This window comes from Agelaius tricolor, unplaced genomic scaffold, assembly GCF_023055355.1.
Source record: "Agelaius tricolor isolate 1412-34295 unplaced genomic scaffold, bAgeTri1.0.p SCAF_5, whole genome shotgun sequence".
In the NCBI taxonomy this organism is placed as follows: domain Eukaryota; kingdom Metazoa; phylum Chordata; class Aves; order Passeriformes; family Icteridae; genus Agelaius; species Agelaius tricolor.
Window position 1 is genome coordinate 33,881,714 of NW_027269265.1, and position 15,521 is coordinate 33,897,234.

The 15,521-nt window shown below is 38.9% G+C and overlaps 1 protein-coding gene across 3 annotated transcripts in view; it reads right to left on the minus strand.

Moving 5' to 3' along the window:
• Nucleotides 1–533: 533 nt before the first annotated feature.
• Nucleotides 534–15,521, minus strand: part of DCAF5 (DDB1 and CUL4 associated factor 5) — a 67,197-nt gene continuing 52,209 nt past the window's right edge. For all 3 annotated transcript variants that reach the window (XM_071427135.1, XM_071427136.1, XM_071427137.1), the window contains exons 8-9: nt 8,670–8,797; nt 534–2,592 (exon numbers count right to left, since the gene is read on the minus strand). In XM_071427135.1, the coding sequence (XP_071283236.1) occupies nt 784–2,592; nt 8,670–8,797 (1,937 nt within the window). In that variant the 3' untranslated portion in view covers nt 534–783. The remainder of the gene's footprint in view (nt 2,593–8,669; nt 8,798–15,521) is intronic.

Consider the following 15,521-nt stretch of genomic DNA (forward strand, 5'->3'; position numbering starts at 1 on the left):
TTTTAAAAGCCCTTGGTTAGAATGAGGTCTACAGCATAATACCTGCCTCTTGCCAACAGTCATACTTCTATATAGTGATGACACTGTGTTATTCAGCTCTTTTCTTTAAAAAAGCCCACAGAATTGAATGTCACCATGGGAACAGTCTAAAGTTGATTTTGGAAAGAGGCTCATTTCCTATAGCTTTTCTGTTGGCATAAAAAAAATGTCACTGAACTGTATCAGAAGTAAGTGCTTTATGAAGTATCATCTCTGAAGATACCATCCAGTTCTGAAAATATCCTCCCTAACGGTTGCATTTCTTTACTTTCTGAAGCAGAATAAAGGGCCCAGAAACACTTCTTCTCTGTTTTCCTCAATAAGAAACACACCCTAATTGTGTGACCTACCAGCAATTTGATCTAATTCCACCATTCTTCCGCCTGCAATATGTAGTGTCAATATGGAAAACTTCCTCTTCAGAAGAACAATTAGACTTTAAAGGAGTTATCCTGGTTGGCTGGCTGAACAAATGACACATGTTCACACACGAATTATTCAGTCAACCATCTTAATAAGGATTTACTTTAAACAGAACCTTGTATGGGTACACTAGACTCAGTCTCATTAAGGAGCAAGTTGGATTTTTATACAGCATGAACCACTGGCAATCTAAAACAGACCCACTGAAGAATGGAATGGAGAATCAAACGCAATGTTTCAGACCCAAGCTCTATGTGCCTTTAATACTTTCTTTTTCCTTTTCTTTCTGAGAGTGCACACTACGACAGACATTTGCATTTATCATGTTTTTAACTTCTTTTCTAAGGATGAACTCTCTGAATCTGCATCTTCCAACTCCGCTCTGTGTCTTTTCAGTCCTCCAAGAGATGGAGTGCTCTCACTGCCCGCAGGATGCAGGTCAGCAGTATCCTCTCTTGTGCTCACATTGTAGCTGTTGGAGTCCATTTCAGACAGGCAGCAGTCTCTGTGCAAGGTCACACCCACCTGTACAAGGTTGCCATTATCAGCATTTGAGTGCACCTGTAGTCCTTGCGTCACAGACTCCTGCTCTCCAAAACTCTGTCCGTTGTTGAAGCATGAAGGGTGAAGATGCAAGTGGCCATTATTGTGGTTAACACAGGAGGGGTCTAAGCTCCTCTCCTCACTGCCATCAGTCTGGTTTCTGGAGCAGTGACCTGACATGCTACAGATGGCAACAGCAGAGAATGGAGGGACCAGTGAATGATGGCTTGGTGCTGGTTGACAGTTCTGACTATTTTTCTGTTCCACAAGTCCTGTGGTCTGAATGCAAGGTTCTTCGGTACAGCTATTTAGCCCTTTGCAGTTAGCTTTACCATTGAGCTTTTTAGTCTCAAAAGAATGCTCTACACCTCCACTGCTCGTGTCTTCTGATGTGTTTTCTTGACCCTCCATCCGCCACTGATTGTCACATTCATGAGCTTGACCATTACTAGAATTTTCTATTTCACCACATTCTTTTAAATTTTCTCTCTTGTGGTTTTCAGCAGAAAGAGCTGAGGAACTCTGAGGAACTACTGAACTTGAGTTCCTAGCATCTTCCTTGGTTAGCAAGCGTGTTGCACTGTGCCTTCCACTAGTTCCTGGTTTCCCTTCATCACTTTCTCCATCTCCTCTGGAGGATTCACCATCTTTACTAGCTGAATATGATATGTAAGAATAATGGAGCCATTTGTAAGCTTTGTAAATCTTTCTCTCCACCGATTCACTGTCTGAACAAGGGGACGTCCTTTCTTTAAGAACTTCTTTGTTGGCTGAATTCCTTTCTGGTGAAGAAGCTGGAGAGGAAGAAAGATCATCTACTTTGATCTGGGGGTAATCATATATGTCCTCACCTATGTAAGGGGTTACACTCTCCGTGTTAGTGCTAGTCCTTTCCTCCTTTTGCACCTTTTGTCGGCGCCTCAGTGCATTGCGTTGCCTCATCGACGTGCGTCTTTCGTTCAGCTCCTCTTCATCTTCTGTACTGCTGCTGCTGCTGGAGCTGCTGGATTCATTCTCCTCAGGGCTCGGAGATGGTGGCCGTGGGAAAAGGTCTGTATCTAGTTCTGCCTCACAGGTATTGTCATCAGAGTCAGACTCATTGGAAAGGGCCAGGAGACGTTTGTCCTGATACTTTCTCAGTGCAGAGAGCCTCTGCTGACGGGAAGCCACGTCTTCTCTGGCTGAGGGGGATGCAGTTGATCTTAAGGCCCGTAAGTTATAGGCAGTTTCTTCAGACTCTTCAGCCACGTGTGGTGGGGAGTGATGCAGAGAGGTGGAGGACTCGGACTCGCTGTAAGCGGAGCGTTCACTCACTCCCGCATGGAGCTGCAGAATTGTGCTCTCGCTGAGGTCGCTGTCTGAATCAGAACTCCAGCCCTCGATCTCCCGGCGCACCAGAGAGTCAAAGAAGGCCATCATCCGTGGATCTTCCTGGACTGATTGGTTGGCATAATCATGGGACAAACCACTACCACTGTTCAACACAAGACTGATGTACTCTTCATGAGTGTAGAGGCAACGTGAATCATCCTCAATTCTACCGTCCAGGTCCCCTGTGCAGTCAGGCTGCTTGTAAGGACTCCAGATCTGTAACAGAAAATAAAAAAAACCCAAACATATATCTTTGAATTCATAAACTATTATAAGCATTTGAAATGGAACAGTAGCTCAAATACCCAGAATAGCTGCAGGTCACAGATTGTTTTTATTAATTTTTATTCCTCTGTATCATACTTACAAGTATTACAGAGCTGTGGTATTTTTTCTTCCCCTTCACAAATGTGGTTTTTCTGCATTTACTTCACCCATGCAGAATATAAAAGCTCTCACACTGCAAATTATCCATAATTTTGGTAATTCATTGTGTGATAATTTCTCCCAAATTGCAGGGCTCTATTTTTATGTAATAAGGAATGCTTACTCACTAGCAGTAAGAATAGTTTGTTGCCTACAATACAGTCTTAGCACTAATGAAGGCACTTGTTTCCCAGGAAACTAGAGTTGCTGGTGCTAGTGGTATAGAGTAACATTTCATCCAGCTACATAGTCAATCCCACCTGATCAGCAGGCAGGGAGTTGAATGCATGGAGGTGAAAAGTAGAGCTGCACTACTCCCTTCAGGAAACAGTTACAAAGAAAAGAAATCTTTCAACATCCTCTGAAGACACAGCAGCAATTTTTAATAGGTGAAGTTGACGAGTTTTACTGAAAGCTACTTTTGAAGTCTACTGATTTCATCAACAGCAACAGTCTTGACTATGCTGTCCATCTCTCCTTCAGTCAATTTTCCTGGTATGGAGAGGAAAAGGGGAAAAAAAAAGCTCCAAAAGAAGTTCCACCAATATCCCTAAAAAACTGGTAATCCATAGCAAACATAATAGTTGGATATCCTCACCCTTCTCAGATTTACTCACAGATTTGAGGGCAATGTGATTATGACATTCTGTGGACAACCACTATCACTTTGGATCAATGGTTAATGGAATGAACAATGCCTTACTGTAAGCAGAGCCAGTATGTATCTTATCTACAACAATGCCTTAATGTTCTGCTTATAAAAGACCTGATCTAAGCCATGCTTTGGTTTTATCATGCTAACAAGCTCAGGGGGAAAAATTCTATCCCAGCTCTCTATACCAGGTTGGACTTTTGGGATAGTCTTTGGGAAAAAAATCTAAGAATTTTCCCAATAGAAATTAAGTTTTGTTCCAAAAGACAAGACTGCTAACAAAAAGTGTTTGCATGTATAAATGACATAATCAGCACTCATCTTACAGATGCCTAATTAACACACGCAACATAACCTGATTCTACCACAACAAGCAACATAAGAAAAGCCCGCAAGAATGCCAATTACTCTGTGTTCACTGAAATTTTCAACAGTGTACCAAAAAACCATACACCTTTAATAATTGAAGAAAAATGAAATAAATTACCTTGCAACTATTTGTCCAGAACAGCTGGATTTAAGATGAACAAGTAAACTTTATTCTGGAAATCTCCTAAATTTGAAAGCTTTTACTTTGCATTCTCTGTAATTTATGGTTAACAGAGATTCCACATATGATCTGGCTAGATTGATAAAGGAAACACTATTCAAAAATTAAAATGCTACAGATATACTTCTGCAGACAATCATCAAGCTGCCTTTCAGAGCAAAGGCAAAGGAACTTTATATTGTGTTACATCAGGCTGTTTCTAGGAAGATCTCAACATCAAGGTATATTTCTTATTGGTACTTAATTGCTTTTTTATTATTTGCAATACTTCACCAAATTCTCTCCCAGTGTAGTTCTTTAATATGACACTTGAAACCAGAATGAAGACAGTTCTTTGTTGCTTGGTTCCAGCACTGCACTTACTAGACACATAACCCAAAGGACAAGCATCATGTTTGGATGAAGATAACAAAACCCAATCTAAGCCTACTATATACAGAATTTCAGCAACCAAACTTGACCTTTTTGAACTATTCAAGAGAACAGAAAGAATCACACTCTTCATCCTCAATTTCCCAGGCTCCACTTCCTAAAGACAACATAGGAAAGAGCATTATCTCAATGAATCCATGAGAGAGATTGATTTGTGGATACATCATGTTTTTTAATAGAAAAATAGAACTCTACTTGCTTAGACAGGCAGGCTGGCTTGCCCCTTCCTCAAATAATCTTAGCAGTGTTAGACTGATCATTAGGTTTTAGAAAGGCTTTTTTTATTTTTTAAGCAAGAGAATTAGAAAATGCTTAGATCTGCTATGAACCAATATAAGTGGAGGAGAGGTAGTCTGCTCTGAAGTGTCTCTGAGAAATGTCTGTTTGTAATGAAATTAATCTAAAAAGGTATGTAAAAGCATGCACAGAGATATTCTACATCCTTGCTAGCACCACCACATCTTCCTGCTCTCACTGCAAGCATCAGCATAAACAGAGCAGTATAAAATATAGAAAAAAAAACAGCTACAAAGAGTCCAGTGAGGCTTTCCCTTCCAAGAGAGATTTGTTCACAGAGAAGTAAGTAATAAAGAGAAGTCAAGGGAATTCAGGATGAATACCTTGTTTGTATGGGATCAGTTGTCTCTGGAGAATGATATCCCTGCATTTTAGATATTTTGTTATGAGGGAGTGTGAAGGCCTGCCAGAGTCACAGAAAAAAATCAGACTAAGAATCTATCCTTGGCAGAACGGGGAAGTCTTTAAACTGTTATCAACTGATCCAGTGCTCTCTGTGGCATCTGAAATGGGCTTCTTTGTAAATGGAATGCCTTTGCCTTTTTCTCATCCTCTGACTGATGCCACATTGAGGAATAATGCAATCAAACTGGAGAAAAGTTGGCAAATCAACCCTCTAAAGCAACAATATATTAAAAAGTTCTTTCTCTGTCAGAAGATTAAGGAGATTAATATTACTCACTGATGACCTGAGTACAGATATAAAAATAGGAACAATAACAGAAAATGAGAATATAAAACTGCTTCTCTACTTCAGTAGATATCTACTGACAGCATCTTTGAATTACTTGTATTCCAGGGTGGCAAACCCCCAAATTTTGAAACAAAAAAGTAGTTATGCCTGTAGCGTGAGAATAATTAAAACCACTTATATTAGATTATCTGATTAGGCAGAGGCAGATAGTCACAATGACATTAATCTGTCACCATAGCAACATGTGCAAATAGACTTTGTTATTTCCGACACACGATTTTTAAACAAATAGGACCCACAACAGTTGTGCTCTGTTACACAATATTCCATTTTCAATACAAATCAGAATTTTTTTTCTGAAAATTGTTATGTATTTAATCTATTTTCATCTTTCCTGGAACTGTCTCCTAACTGCATAATTCCCCATGGCCCTCCTCTAAGCCCAACACATCAGGGGGAATGCCACATTTATTTCTTCTGCAATGCAATCTGTTTTCCTGCCAGCACATCCCAATGTCTTGCACACTTAACTGAAGGGAAATTGGTATTTTTCTCTTTATTATTGCTTTAGCCCTTTTGGTGAGTGCTTGATGCAAATGATTATTTTAGTTTGCAGCTGTACTTCTTCATACAATTTTACTGAAGTTCAGTGAATGAAGGGCAATGAACAGTTCATCTGGGTTGATGTGTCCACCACACACTGGCTGGAGTCAAGGCTCCGAATATCTTCTGTTAATGAGACTGTTGGGTCTTATTTTTGGTCCCAGCGGAAATCAAACCCTAAACCATCAAATTACTGAATTGCATTCTTGAGGGTGCTTTACAACAAAATAAAACTAAAGCAAAAAAAAATCACCACAAACATCAAAATCATCCTTGTGAATACTACTCTTTTCTGTAGGCCCGAGATGAATTTGTATCTCATTTGCAATCAGCATTAAAATAGCAAATGTGTTGATAGAAGCTCATGTAATTATTGAATAGCTTGATGGTGCTGCTATCAGTTCCTCCCTTCTTGAAGTACTAAATTTAGGCCAGCTACTCTAAAAATTAAGAGCTCAGACAAACAACTACTTGCATCCACATTTTTAACACATCATCATGTCTCTACAATGGTTTCTACAATTGCAACCAACCACAGTGAAGTTATCTTCTGTGATTTAATTCCAGAAAGGGTTTTAGAAGGTACTTGAGGGATAATAAAAAGAGGGACACTTTTTAAGCAAGTGATTAAAACAAATAAACAAAAAGGAATAAAATAAGAAAACATAAAAAATTTAACTATGATTTTTATTTATGATTCCTTCTCCTGTCATCCCAATTCCTCTGAGCAAGCACATCAAGCACTTATATAGGGGAAAGAAAGATAGCCATGCAAAGGAAAGACTTGTGTTCCCAGCAGTTTTTAACGCAATAAATGGCCCCTCAGAATGGCTGGTGCTGTTTTTCCTGTCTTGCCCTTCTGCTAGTGGCAGTTACTAGTCTCCAACCTATCCACAGAAGTAGCTGGAATGAAGAAGAAACCACCTGCAAACTGCTGTGCACTGAAGCAGTACCTTTAGAGAGTGAAATCACCTTTACAGAATGAAGACATGAGCACTGGAACAACCCGAGCCCCAAACAAGGCACATTACAAGCGGAGACAAAAGGACACACAACAAAAGGATAAGAAGTTCTGGCTGGCCAATAAACTTAATACATTAAGTATTAAGTGTTAAAGTATTAAACACCTTTCCCTTAATTTGTTTCTAGCTTGAAATGTCTGGGGAATTCAGTTCCTTCAAAGCAGCTGCACAAGTTCCACTGCACACAAATTGACACCACAGGAGTTCTCTTCTAAGGAAGCGCTCAAGCAGAGGTGTCTTTGAAAGAGTTACACAACCTGTGACTGCAGCCTTAATCAAACTAACCTTTTAATCACTAGGCAAAAAAAATGCCCTGCCAAAACCCTAGCAGAAGTACACAAAAGCAACACGGGGGATGTTTATACCAATGCTAATCCAACAGTCCAAGCACACTCATGCAGGAAGGATTCACAGGGTAAAGGGTCAGCAGATCTAGAATCCAAAAGGGAAAATTCAGGCTGCATGAATCAAGTTCCCAAAGCAAAAAAAAAGAAATGCCTCTGGCAAAACTGTTGTTAAACAGTGGCAGTTTGACTGCTTGGAAATTGAAAAATCACTGAGCTGCTAAGACTGTTCAATGCACTTTTGTTCAAAGCCTGTATTTAATATATTTGTGATCAAACCTGTCAGGCAGGCAGCAGAGATGAAGAGAAAAGGACTGCAGTACCAGGGGAAGACAGAAGAGAAGGAAAAAGCTGAACTGAAAGTCATAACCCAAATGCTGATACTAGCTGTAATACAAGCAATGCAGCGGGGCATTGAGCCATGGTCCCAGGATTTTGGGTCAGTTCTGGTCCATAACTTGTACATCACTAAAACACTCCTTTGCAGGACAAGTTCATGCTGTCAGCTTGTACCTGACAAAAGCATTTGCAGTATTCTAACAACATTATTTATAGCCATATACAGGTAAGACTTTCATGAAGTCATTCAACAAGTAGTTGGGATCAACAGCAATTCTTTTTATCCTACTTCAAAATTAAATGGTTGTGTTTTTTTCTACACCCTTGGTAGACCTAAGTTATAGCAAAATATCTATGGCAGCAGAATGCAAATCACATTAGTGTAGCATAATCCTTTGCCTTCCCAACCCTCAAATAACAAAACTGGTTTTGCCTTGCTCCCACAATATTGACTGTCTTTCCTTAAGGAAAGAAAATTTCAGAACCTAACAAAGTTTCTTATCTCTTTCAGTTCCACAGAAAAAGGTAAAAACTTCCTAGAAGTACTGTACATTGTTAAAGGATTCAGAAAGATGTTGTGCAGGGTATTAAGAGTTCTTCCTCTGGAAGTCACAGAAAAGGTATGTTGAATTGATTCAATGCACAAATACGTACAAAAGATATTGAAGGCCTTCTGAGGCATTATTCAGCCAGGTCAGTCTAGGCTAAGGTTCATCTCTTTGGAGGTACTTTTATTAAATTTTAGACCAAAGTATCACGAGTTGTAGGAGATCACATTAGAAGTGTAACCAAACTCACCCGAGCAAACAAGACAAAACATTTTATAAAACACTAAGAGAAGACAGAGTGGGTGTGGACCAGAATGATGCTGAGCAAAACAAAGCATTTTTTCCTGAAAGATTAAAAGAATATTTTTTCTGGTAACTGATCTTACCTTTATAATCTTTTCAACACCAGAAGAACAGATCATGTAGGTGTGAGGATTAAACCTCACTTGGTTTACAATTGACCGATGACCTTTCAATACCATGAAGGCACCGTTGACAACCCTGCCAATGCCACCTAGGGGAAAACAAGAACATGTGGTCATGAGTAATTAAATCTTCATATTACTTTCAGTCATAGTCATTTAAAGTCTTATTATATTTGACAATGCGTTTCAGCTTTATTTTGCAGTATTTTAAGGCCTGTGTTGACTGCAGAATTCAAATTTTATGAGCAATGCCCCTATGAGAAGCTGCAAGTTTGATGAAAAGCATCCTTCCTGCAAATTGGGACCAAGAGGCTTGCTTTGATTCATTTAAACAAACAATCAAGGTTTTAACCTAATATGACAAATATGCAAATGAGAACACCACACATAATGAAATCACCAGTGAAACCTAAGGCATGACACAGACAGTTTGTGAATCTAAAGCAGAGAGAAATAAAAAGGTTGACTTTTAACAGCAATACTATTTTTTAAATTTATTTTTTAAATCAGCAATTTATTACTGTTACAGTTGACTCTAGTCTGATGAGTAAGAAGGACCTGAAATAACACATCTGAGCAGTGGGTTATATCATTCTTTGTCACAAGGCAGTGAATTAGCCAAAGTGGAATGCTTTTGTGCTAGTGGTAAAACTCAAAACAGAAGCCAATTAACTTTTCTGCTTGGTCATTGACTCTTACTAGGTCTATACACCAAAGCAAGAAACAGTCACACAATATTTTTTTATATTCATTGACCCACACAATTAAAACTACAAATTTGCTAGACAGCACAGCTGTGTATTTGAATAAACAAGTGTCCCTCAACACGCTATGACTTAACATTTTCAGTGAAAGAAAACAAAACTTTCAAATGCTGGGAAGTAAAAACTGACAATCACTTCAGATGAAAATCAACTTGCTATTCAAAACTTAATATGTTGTAAGTGCACCTTACAGAAAATTAAAATAATTTCACTAGCTACTTACAGTAATCTTTACATTAAACAAACTTTATGTTCCTCTTGTTGAAAATGTTTGCTATCTTCCTTTGACCCCAACAGGAGCTATTTCAGCTGAAACAGTTGCTGCTTTAAGCCCTGTGTTGAACAACTTGTGTTCTAAAACAGAGTCAGAGTTCTCCTGTAATTCACACTTCCTAAACAAAAACTTGCTTTACCTTTGAAGAGTAGCAAGATAGAAGGTTGAAGGAAAAAAAATGAAAAAGAAAACGCCATTCCCATACCACCTTCCATTTTTTAGGTTACACAAATGATGAAAACAGCTGCAGCTAATGACCTTGTGTACAGCCCCTCTCCTCTTAGAAAGGTTCTATCCCTTTCACTCACTATAACTGCACTCTGAAGACCTGACTGATGTGTAACATGGACAACAAACCATGATAAGGATCTAGAAAAGAGGTGTCATCCAAGTCCTAAAAATCCAGAGACAGATCCCTGCCTTTGGACACTTCCATCCCAACCCATTCTATGATTCTATGGTTTTATAATTCTATTAAAGAACTCCAAAGCTTTCTGATTTCATATTAAGTTCCCTGAACTCCTTTTAAGCAGTTATCAGTAAATTCAGAGAAAGCATAGTAATAGAAAATACTTCCCTCCTCTTAAAATGAAGGTGAACTTCCCCACAAGGCTCCTTAAAAAAACGGACCAGTTACATGAAATTGCCCCAGGAGAGGTACAAATCTTAGCAGTGAGATTTTACCAGTGTTATGGGAGGTTTCAATAATTTAAACCAGAAAGTATTGACTCCAGCAATACTCTGATAATCTTTGTGTCAAATCCAACAGACTGTCCCAGAACCTCATTTTTGGGCAAACCCTTGCTTGATGCAATTTTAGTCTACCAACTGCTTTGTGTTTAAGTGACACCTTTAAATAAGCACTTAATACAAAGTCTTCTACATCCTTATCCTGAAAGCAGCCCCCCTATTTTATAGTAGCCCATCACAGCTATCATCATATTAATGAGATAGTTTTGCTTGAGAGGCATTCACTAAAACCACTACAATTATTTTAGCATCTGCATGGCAGAAACTGCCTGTGTCCAGACTTGTCTGGAATCCCCCATGTCTCTCAGCAGAGGCTTAGCTGCAGCCATAAAGCCTTTAGCCTTCTGAGTGTGAGTTTAGTTTACTCATCTCTGCTAGCAAAAAAAAAAAAAGTGCATCTGTTTATTAAGTGGAGGCTAGCCATAAACTGCTCAAATTCCTGATGATATCTTCCTTTTTTCCATGTAATGAATTCCATTTCCTTTTGCTGTCTCCCCTTGAAATAGTATTTTTATTTGTATTGTTTCATCAGAATTGACTTCTGCTATCCTAAAACCACTCAAATTTTTCTTTTGAGTTTTGGGGGTTTTAGTGGACAAGGGTGTTTTTGGTTTTTTTTTTTTTGCTTTTCAATTTAGCAGCATGTATGAGTTCTGCAACTCTTTAAGCATGGCAACTTCTTTATTCTTAGCTAGCTCCAACATGTATAGGCAGTGTTCATACAGAAGTCATTAGCTTACATATCTGTTATTAATCATGTATAAAAAAGTAAATCCTAAAGTCTTCAGAGGCTGACTACGCCAATTTTAGAAGGTTTATAATTTTATAACCTCTAAGTACTGGAGGGAAGAGATGGGTATGTTCTAGTTGATTTTGCAATACAACCCAAAAATTGTCATGCTTTAAGACAGTCCTGAGTAGTGGTTTAGTGTTCTAGCTGTGCTGGTCAATGGGTTTTTTTGGTCTTCTTTTATTTGATACTCAAAGTGAAATGTCAAGAAAATCGCCCTTAATTTATACCCTGCAAATAAGTGTTCCAAAGAAGAGCAATACAAAATCTCAAAAAGTCCTTTAAATAATATCCTACTATGATATCTGATCAGCTTAAAGACATAGCTTAGTAAAGGCTAAATCTAATGTGCACATTTTAAAACAGATTTCCTGTACATGTTTGACAAGAATACTTTTGCAACACAAGGCCTCTCTACAGGCTCCTGTACAGAGGAAAGAATAATACAATGTTTTGAAGTAGCTGATGTCTTCTAAGTTGCCAAAGTGATTTCTTCTTGGTTTGCTTTATAAATTTATGTTTTGAATGTTAGGCTAATGAACTACTTCTTAATTATGTGGTTTTGTAAATACTGATGTGAATGATTTGACACATTTCAAACATGCTGAATGGTACATCCCCATCCCAATAAGTTTTAAAAACTCTAGTAAATTGTAACAAAGGAGAGTGACAGATTTAGACATTAATCTGACTTCCTCTGCATGACTTTTACAACAAGAAGCAATGTTTAGAAAAAGCCAGAATAAATTATTTGAAGGCTAAAGAAAAAGTGAAAGTGATAGATTACTAGGAAAAGTGTTCTAGTGCAGAAATCCTGTAGGAATGTAGAACAGTCTCCAAACTAATGGGAGCTGCATTGTTCCAAACATTAAAAAAACCTGTCAAAATGCCAGAGAACTTGTTGGGATAAGGAACTATCCTCCACTGGCTCTGTAACAGAGGAGTTAAATGACCTCATTCAGAAGCCTTTTCTATCCAGGACACTGGAAAAGAAATCCCACTGTTTGTTCATATAAGGTAGAAAGACATTCCACAGACTAAAGCATAACTTCATCCAAGCCTTGTGAATTACTCAAAGTGCTGAAAACTCCTGAGAAGAAGCAGATATTTGCAGCTGTGTGCCAGTGTGCCATAGCATACCACTCCACTGCAGTACTTGGCACTACGGTAGTAGCTCATTTAAAGTTCATTTAGTTTTCATTAGTAATAATCCAGGGTACATTTAGACATGGGTACTACTTTGCATTTGAATCCTATGAGATCATAATGTGTTAACAAAGAGAGATACCATAGTTTGGAAAGCAAATGCACAGCACAATACAAGCAAATGTGCATAGCATATGGGGCCTCTGCCTTCAGTGCAGCAGATTATGTTCAGGTACCTTAAAAGCCTCTCTGGTCACTCACACACCTGTATTTGTTTCATACAGTGGATGCAGGTAGTTGGTTTTCCTACTCAGAGACCCATCTGCAGAGAAGCTAGATTTAACACAAGCACTTTCTCCCTGAGAGCACAGGGTCCCTGCAGCATTCCTTTTTCTGAGGTCAGGAATTGACTCCAGCTCTGGCAGCAGCCAGACTTACTAAGGGTTTCTCAGCAGCACAAGCAAAGCTGACTTTGGTCCCATTAAATATGGGGTGAGAACAGGAAGGGGTGGCCAAGATCCCTTCTCCTCCTAGCATGGTAAAAGGAGACATCGAAGTTCCAAGTGTCCCCTCATAAGAAAGCAGTTTCAACTCCATTTGCAGAATGCTTCCTTTGACACCTGTGAATCCCCCCTCCAGCTTCCAGGTGAGGCGAAAGGATCAGCAGGGCCTTGCAGAGCTTTAGTGAAAGCACAGGGAGCAGTCAGCTGGTAGCAGCCCCTGCCTCAGACAACTCTTGTTCTTGCTCTTTCAGGCAATCAACTCCTTTGCCTGGCCTATGCCTAGAACCAGCCCCACAGTGGTCTTATACCTCTGTGGAGGTTCCAAAAGCCAAAGAGAAAAGTAATATTTAAATATGTAAAGACTATGCATAAAATTGTAGTGGTAGTGGCTATTTTTGGATGCATATTTTCTCCCTTCTTTTTTTGGTTCTAAATATCTGCCATACACCTTATCTATCCCAACTCTCCCACTATTGTTATCACTAGTATAGCTGAACAACAATATGAAAGCTAAGAAAAATTACTATAGAAATAAACTTTAGCACACCTTCACACTCTGTTCCCCCTCCTGGTCCGAGAGACACTGCTTTTTTCTGTACTTAATGGCATAGGTTGCAACAGGTTTCACAATGTTATTGGAACCATGCAAATTTCCACCAACAACTATGCTTTGTGAGTGTAATAGATATAAAATAAGTGAAATTATCTCACAACCAATAGCTGTCTACTGGGGGTTTTTGTTTGCTTTTTTGTGGTTGGGTTTTTTTTTGTAAACTACTTGGCTGTGCATTTCTTTGCACTGCTGACTGCAAACATTTTCAATACAACAAGAGAAAGGAGCTTTGGTACAATTAGATGGCCAGTTGCTAGGAACTAAAGCTTCTCCAGCCTCTCCCAGTGCTCAGTGTTATCTTCAGCTTTCTATTCCCAAATTAGACATTTAACATACTAAGGCTGATGACAGAAACACTCCTGGATGCTGAATCTTCTTTCACTTGTCTACAGCACTACAAAGCACCCAACAGTACCTTCTTTTCTGATAGATGCCACTTGGCCACCTGGTGATAGATTCCACAGGCCCATGGTATTATTACAAGCAAAATGCCACAGAAACCAGTCCCAATTCCCCTGAATACAAAACCTTTTCTACAATTACCCAGCACTTACTTGCTGTGTTAATCTAACAACTGTTCCATAGCACCATTTGGTCTACACTGACTGACCTGAAGAAAGAGACAAACTACAGTCCTAAATGTAAAACAGTTTATATCCCAAGACCACACCTCAGAAAAATAATTTTTTTAAAAAACATGAACCTTCCAGAGCATGCTCTCCACTGGGTCAGATGGCTTTCCCCTGCCCCAACTAAGTGGTATGCAAGTATGCATATGTACCCATATATAAAATATCTCCAAAATAGCTAAAGATAATAAGAAACCCTTAATAATTTTTTATTCATCTTCATTTTTCAGCCCAGAACTTTGAGAATTTAAACTACAAGCTGTTTCAAATGAGATAGCCCTGTTCAAATATTCTGAAAAGAGCTGTTCCTGTATTCTTCAAGCCCAAAGAAGTGCCAGCATTTACAAAGACCAAGGAGGAGGAAAAAAAGGAAGAAAAATTGCCTCAGTTCTGCTGGAAATTTGTGCAATTAGTTTAGTAACTGGACCACAATGACCAGCCCTTTCTTGCTTGCAGTTACAGTCAAAGGCAGAATTAAAAAGAAGTTTTGAAATGCAGTTTGCTGTTCTGATTTAGTAAAGTTTTGCAGAACCTGGTGACAGCTTGCTCACATGAACTGAAGGATCCCCAGCTGTCTTCTCAATCACAAATAATACCATACCCCTCACACAGCAGCTTTGAGCAATATTCCAAAAGCAAAGTTGCATAGATGATTCAGAGTAGTGAGCGAGGAATGTAAACTCCATTTTGAAAACTTTTAGTCTACTAAACCCTGTTACTCCACAAGACATGTCAGGTTCTGTCTTGAACAGGGGTTCTTTACCAGCTAATAGACCATGTTTAGGTTTAATAACATCTTAAGTGCTCATATGTTAATAGGCTTGCTGGACAAGTCATGTAGGACTGATGTCTCTTCTCACTTCCAGCTTGCATTGGAGTCAAGTAAAGGCTGTGGAAACTCAGGACTGCTTGTCTTCTGCCAAACTTAATATATTAGCTTTGCTAGAAGCTGCCTCTGAAAAAAACGGTGATACTTCCATGGATTACTTTAAAGAAGAAACTGGCTAAAAAAATTCATGAAACATTTGGCAATTATTTCTAAAGCACAGTGGAAAGCTGGATAGTACTTGGATGGAGATGAAAGTGGAAAAATGAGCAAACTATTCCATCTTTAAGAAACCACAAAAGGTGGTAAAAAAGCAACCAACCTTCTGGCATAGGAAATCCCAGCCTATTCAGAGTAATCTAAGACTATAGAAGGACACAGTCAGTAAAATTCTTCAACAGAGTGGCTTCCTAAGCAATTTAGGAAGTAACTTTTTTCACATACCTCCCTGCCCCAAAGGGGCAAAAATCTTGCCTAATTATTGGACCAAACAAAACTGCTTGCAGATTCCAGCTGAT